This window comes from Bison bison, unplaced genomic scaffold (genome assembly GCF_000754665.1).
Source record: "Bison bison bison isolate TAMUID 2011002044 unplaced genomic scaffold, Bison_UMD1.0 scf7180017864236, whole genome shotgun sequence".
In the NCBI taxonomy this organism is placed as follows: Eukaryota; Metazoa; Chordata; class Mammalia; order Artiodactyla; family Bovidae; genus Bison; species Bison bison.
The window spans coordinates 9,825,714-9,832,880 of NW_011494808.1; the positions used below are offsets into that span (position 1 = coordinate 9,825,714).

A 7,167-nucleotide genomic window follows, 5' to 3' on the forward strand; every position below is an offset into this window, starting at 1 on the left:
TAGGATTCAAACAGCCTTTAATTAACAACAAATTGATGTTTTGGAACGTAACCAGAGTATGAGAGACAGAACAGGGAGGTAGGCTCCTTTCAGCTTCCAAACGCAGTGAAATCCTAGAACAGGGGGCAAAGGTGTGAGTCTCCTGCGGACAGCCTCTGCCCACTGGTGTGCGAAGGTGTCTGTGTTGCCGTCACATGCCATTCCTTCTCCTTGATGGCCTTCCATATTCCACCTACTCGTGACTGGGAAGGCAGGGGGCAGGTAGTCTTGAATCTTTAAAGCCGCAGGGATTAAGTGGCTCAGGGATCCTGTGATTTGTAGCTGGATTTGCTGGTTTTAATCTTCCAGTCGCCAGGGCTGTCAGGTATGGCTGCCCGTGTTTGTGGTTAAGTTTCCTTCCTGTGCCAGCTTCATGTCATCTCGCTGCCAGAGTCTGGGACGTGGTGGAAAAGAGCAGTTCTGTAAAAGAATCACTCAGACTGGATGCATATTTTCAGCCAAAGTTTGTTTTCAAAGACGGTTAGGGGATAATTGAAAGAGTTTTCCCTTTGAATCAAGGGATCTTAGTTACAGGTTTGCTGGTGACTCAATCCAGAGCTCGAGGCAGAAAAAGAAGAATGGACTGCGGGCTATGAGATGTTTGAAATGTTAACAATTGCTTACGTAGGCAGACAGTCCTGATCCGAGAGGGACGGGAGCAGCAAGTGTACGCCCTCTGCTCACCTGCGCCTCTGCTGGGTCCCGGCTTTGGGGTCAGTGCGCTCCGTGTCTTGTTTTCTCCAGTGACCTGGAAAGCTGGCATTTTGGTCTCAGAAGAGGCCTGGGTGACTGAGTGCTGTGTGTTCCCCATGCTCCAGTTCCCTGACCGTGCCCTCTCTTCTCCTTTGTACAGGTGGCACATGCCAGAGCCCCGCTCTCCCAGCCCTGGTCCGGCCGCCAGCCCCGCCTTTGCAACCGTCGCTGGACATTAAGCCGTTTCTCCCATTTCCTCTCGACACGGCGGCCGCAGTCAACCTCTTCCCCAATTTTAATGCGGTAAGTCCCGCGCCATCTGCCTGGGCCAGGGTGGTTGGCCCTGGAAAGCGTCCAGGGCCGGGGATGAGCTGGCCATGGCGTCCCTTCTACCCCGCCCTTTACTCCATAGCTTGGCCGAAAGGACGCCGAGTTAGTTGTCTGCCTGGTTGTGTGAGGTCTCCAGGGCCAGCCTCCTTCAGGAAAGAGGAGCAGAGCTTGCATCTGATGGGGTGGATCATGAATCTGTGCCTCCCTTTTCCTGTCTTTCTGGGCAACACTAGACATTTGATTAGTTTCTTTTCCATGCCAAGTTCAGTTTAACTGAAAGGTAATGAATGTGTTAGAGAGCATTCAGATTCATGTCGATGTCTGAAAACTTAACCATGTGTTTCTTCTCTCTGGGCCTTCTACTTTAATTTTCAAATCTGTTACTTCTTTTCTGATTTCATGAAGAGGACCCTGATCATCACACTAGAGATACATTCTATGCATAAAGCACATTCTCCCTCTTAATTTAAAAGCAATTAGGGTTCTGGTAGAAATAATTTTCTTTTTGTTTTTTTCTTTCTTCTCAGACACTGCTCCTCAACTTGAGTCTTTCTTAAGTGACCTTGTTCTGGGAGCTCTGTCACTGGCCTTCTCAACACCAGCACAGCAGTTACTTGCCTCTGTTTTCACTCTTGTGCTTGTCTTTAAAAGTTGACAGATTCCTCATATGCATCATCATCCTTTTTTTTTGTACAAGCACTGAGAATATTCTTAGGATGAAAATAGAAATAAGGGTTGAAAAGGTTAGAAGCCAGTAAGTGACATTGTTTTCTAATATCTGATTCAGTTTTCAACAGTTGTTACGATGCAGGTCTGAGTTTATCGATGACAGAACTTGTCAACACAACCAAGGGGATTAAGATGTAAGGTCTCTGAAGGCCCAATGAGCTAAATAATACAGACTTCTTTTTGCAACATCTTACCTCCATGATGGATTAAAAAGAAAAAACACTCTGTCCACAATTAGGTCATTCTCCTTGAGGAGACAGAAGTGGGTCTCTTTTACTTTAATTATGCTTCGTCACAGGGACTTTGGGCCTGCCAAGGAGATGGTGCACTTGTGTGTTTGCCTTTACTGAAGGACACTGGAGAGTCACAGTGTTGCTTTGCTTTGGGGAACATGAAGGATTTTCCATAAGAGTCTTTTTTTTTTTTTTCTTGTCCAACTTCAGTATTATTTTTGTAGCAATATGTATAAAACTCAACCACTGTTTGGGCAACCTTAGGAGAAAGCAAGCCTAAGAGATGAACACATTTACACCTCTTAATTATACTGTTACCTTATAAAAATGTAAAGTTCAACATTTGCTCCTCTGAAAGCAAAGCACTGAACAGTCTCCAATACAGTAACCAAGCTGTGAGTTAAGATGTGTTTAAACATAGGCAAGACCTTTCAGACTAGGAGTTTTTCTCAATTACATATATCCAAATGACAGTGTTATAATTCAAATTGAACAACAATAACAGGAACAAAATCTTGATAAAATAAGAAATGGGGGAAATAAAACCTGACTTCTGAACCAAATGTATCCCATCTCATGGAAGAGTGAATTACTGGGAAGCATGCCACGGAGAAGAGAAGCTCCAAAGAGTCTTGTTTTGAAATGCATGAAACATAAATAGAGCAGCATAAAGATCGTATTTCCAAAGCAAAGGTTTCTAATTCTAGGTATTTCAATAAAAGTAGAGGAAGACCCAGCTCAGATCAGATCTGTTGGTCGTTGAACGACCGCACTGAAGTCCGGGCTCCGTCTCTCTGAACGGCCTGCCCGCTGCACTGTTAGTGGCTTCTAGGCACCATCGTGCTTCCCGGACCCGGAGACGACCCATCAGGTGCTTCACCAGGCCGCTGAGACCACGGCCTCCTGTCACGCACAGCTCTGGAGAAGCCAGCGTACAGTTCCTGCAAGGTTGCAAAAGACTGGGATTTAAACTTCTGATTTGCCCTTCGGGAACCGTTAAACGTGAAATGACGGATTTGACTGACAGTGCGTGTTCTTTGTCACTGAACAAAGACGAGTGATGTATTGAGCTGTAGGACCCTGAGCCAATCTCTGTCCTCTTTGCTGCTGTTTCCTCATCTTTAAAATGAAGGGAGTGGACCTGATGATCTCTTCCTTTGGGTTTATAATGTTCAAAATACTTGAGCTTTTGTGGACAAAGACAGCCTTGTGTGTGGTCCAGCTGGCTTCTGAGCTAGACTGCCTGTGTTCAAGTCTTAGAACTGCTGCTCACCATCATCATGGCCTTGGCTAAGTCACATAATCCCTATGTATCTCAATGTCTTTGTTTGTAAAATGGGACTAATAATTAACCTACTTCCTAGGCATGTGGTCATGATTATGTGGGTTAAATCATTTAGAACGCGGCTCAGCCTATAATAAGCACTGTTTGAGTGACAGGTATTATGCGCATAAGTAGCCTTCTTATTTTGAATGTGGAAGTTCATCAACTAATGGATTGCCAAAGTTTTACTTGATTCCTTTTCTTATGTGATTGATTTGGACTTGTGTTGGTGTTTTTCCCAGTCAAACCAAGAGACCCCGTGTTGCTACGCCTATTGGTTATTTCCGTCTAGTGCTGACTAAGTCACAACCAGTCCAAGATTAAGTCAGTCTGTGTTTCCAACTGAGTGGAACATTGCAAAGCCCCATATCCTGTAGTTCTGGGCTGAGAATTACAGCCCCATATCCTATAATTCCCAGATGTACAGAGCATCTCTGACTAACACCCTGAGTTCTTGATTTTGTAGCAGGTGTGAAAATCTCAATCCACAAATTCAGGGTATATTACTTATAACATTTTATTGCTGTTAGTTGATTTTATTTCTGGTTCAAAAGCTCATTCCATGAGTCGGTAGGGAAATGAAATTTAATTGTTTCAGAATATGCTAAGGTTCTGGCATCTAATAGATTCCGTCCAGCTTTTGGTGGGAGAGTTCCTCTGTTCATCAAGTGATGGATCTACACAGACGACTGTGGGATGATGAGCCCCTGATGATCATGGCTTTGGGGCCCCAGTTCTCACCTGTGGATGCACAGCGTGCAGGGTTGCAGTGGCCCCTCCTACCCAGACGTGCCCAGTGCTGCCACCCGTCTGCTACCTCACGGCCTTCTTTCCTCTGACCTTTTTGAGTTCAGATATGAGCCAGGACTCTTGCCTGGAAAATGCCATGGACGGAGGAGCCTGGTAGGCTGCAGTCCACGGGGTCGCTGAGAGTCTGACACGACTGAGTGACTTCACTTTCATGCACTGGAGAAGGCAATGGCAACCCACTCCAGTGTTCTTGCCTGGAGAATCCCAGGGACGGGGGAACCTGGTGGGCTGCCGTCTATGGGGTTGCACAGAGTCGGACACGACTGAAGTGACTTAGCACGAGTCAGGAAGAATCATGAAGCATCTGGGGAAAAAGAAGTGCAGTTAGGAGAGAAAGAAACGATGGGTGTAGGATGGGAGCTGAGCTGTGGACACATAAAAGCACATTCAACAAAGCCGTTGGGCTCCCTTAATCTCTTTACAGCCACCTTCTGGGGAGTAGCAACAGAAGCTGCTTCATTGACCTAGGGTTGCTGCAGCCAGTAGCTTTCAGACAAGAGAAGTTCCCTTGACTTTTCCTTGTACCCCTACTCTGTCCCTCTGTCTCTTTAGACAATGGAGTCTCAGTGTTTAGGGCCACTATTATCTCAGTGATCCCTTTCTGCATGTGCATTTCTTGAGAGGATCCAATCCTGGAAATAGGTTAATGCTATTTATTGGTAGTAAAGAAATATTTCCTTCCTACGTAGTATGAACATGGTTGATTCAGTCAACTGCTAGAGTTCAGTTCAGTTCAGTTCAGTTCAGTCGCTCAGTCGTGTCTGACTCTTTGCCACCCCATGAATCGCAGCACTCCAGACCTCCCTGTCCATCACCAACTCCCGGAGTTCACTCAAACTCAACATCCATCGAGTCGGTGAAGCCATCCAGCATCTCATCCTCTGTTATCCCTTTTCCTCCTGCCCCCAATTCCTCCCAGCATCAGAGTCTTTTCCAGTGAGTCAACTCTTCACATGAGGTGGCCAAAGTACTGGAGTTTCAGCTTTAGCATCAGTCCTTCCAAAGAACACCCAGAGCTGATCTCCTTTAGAATAGGGATAACAAAATTTATGTTGTGACCTCTGCCATGAAACAATTCATAAAGGAGAAGCTGGACAAATAAAGAAATATTTGTAAATGCAGGTGCTTTTATAGAGAATGATGTGTGGTACAAAATGTCCACTCAAGGGCAGGAGTGAAACGTTGTCTTAGTGAAGGTTTGGTGAGAAAAATAGAAACTATTCTTGGCGAGCAAACAGGAAGGGAATTAATAGAAGGATTTAGATGCTTACAAAACATTTGGAGGTGCCGGGCAAACAAAGGTCAGAGTAGGCTGTTGCTGGCTCTTGGTGTTTCAGCTTGGTCTCATGGCGTCAGGAAGTTGCAGAAATACAGGATGCCTGGTAAGCCCAGTTACTTTCATCCAAATCCCATGACTTTGGATTTTTTAAAAGATAACAATAGATAATAACCCACTGAATGAACTATGACTCTATTATTCCACACAGATATAAACAGAGAAGGTAAAGCTTTTACTTACAATAGAATGCAGTGAATAGACATAGGAAAATGAAAATTAAAAATTACCATTCTGCAACTTACTCAGCAAGAGACATCAATGGATGATAAGCATAGTAGATGAAGGTGCAATAGGGAACATTGTATTTACATAGTCTCCGAATATTTCCACAAGAAAAAAAGGAATTTCATAGTGGAGACACCTAGCAGGCAACACTGATCTTGCTCAAGTGATTGATATTGTCATCCGTAATTTGACAAATAAATATCATGTACCACCGAGTAGGACGTGATGATAAGACAGCATCGCTAATGTGGTATCCCAAAGACTTGTATCCCAAATCTTCAGTGACTCTTACGCTGAACTTCGCAGGCAGATCTCTGTGGGAAAGTAAACCTCGGGTTTCCTGTCCTTAGGGTGCCAGGGGACCACACGGAAGGAGGGGCAGCGCGGGGCTGCCGACAGAAAACGTGATGTGACAGCAGAATGGAAAGGGCTCCGAGGAACCCGAAATGCGAAAGTTCCAGCAATTACAAGCAAGAGGCTAAGTGCCCTGGAGCCCCAGTGTCCTGTTCCATAAAAGAACAGTAACTTGACCTCACTTAGGTTTGCTATCAGACAGGTAGCTGGGCTTTAAAATGCTGGAGGTGGAAGCCAGGAATGGGCTTGAGTAAGTATGACCTTGGGGTATCGCTCGATTGGACCAAACCCGTAAAAAATGACTATGTTCCCAGACAACTTCCTCCAAGGGTTTCAGAGCTGCCTTTCTGATTCTCATTCCTCTGGCATCCTTTCTTCATATTCTGCTCAGTCGTCATGACAATAACAAACATTCGGAGTGTCATTAAAAAGGTGCAGTGCTTGGAGGGTGTGTTGATGAGGGCTGACAGTGAGCCTGGCTCCGTGCTCCCCTCCCATAACTGGGCTTCTTGTTGGCATAAAGATTAAGTGGGTAAGCTTGACCTGCACATGCCAGATACTCAGCAAGTACCACGTCTTGTTGCTTCCAGAAGATGCACAGGGGAAGGTGAGGAGGGCGCGCAGAGGGCAGGAAGGCAGAAAGGTGTGCACATGCAGGACGTGACGCTTTTGCTTTGAGGGTGCTCTGGTTATCACGTTGTTGAACATTAAAGATGGAGATTAGGATAGAAAGTTAGACTCTGTGCTCTTCCTCTGGGTCATGTTGTTTCATTGCCAGACAGGGAACATGTGGGAAGGAAGGGGAAAAGAGAGAGGCCGAGAGAGAAAGAGGTCAAACCCTAGCGTCTGACATCATTTCTCAAAAACAGCAGTAATTTTACCAACAACTAGCCCTGTACACTTGAAAATGGTGTTACTTTGGATTGGGAAGTTTCATTTGTTGGAGGCAGAAAAGTGAACTTGACGTGTTTTATAGGGACGCTTCCCATGTTTGCAAAGAATCAAGGGGACTGTGTCAAGGGCAGATTCTGACCTAGCAGTTCAAGGCTGGGGCCTGAGCATGTATGTGGGCAGAGGGAGGGGATGTCAGA

General features: G+C 45.5%; 1 protein-coding gene across 1 annotated transcript in view; it reads left to right on the forward strand.

Moving 5' to 3' along the window:
- Positions 1–7,167, forward strand: part of ZNF385D (zinc finger protein 385D) — a 275,444-nt gene that overhangs the window by 12,750 nt on the left and 255,527 nt on the right. Inside the window, exon 2 of the mRNA XM_010846455.1 lies at positions 893–1,035. Within this exon, the coding sequence (XP_010844757.1) occupies positions 893–1,035 (143 nt within the window). The remainder of the gene's footprint in view (positions 1–892; positions 1,036–7,167) is intronic.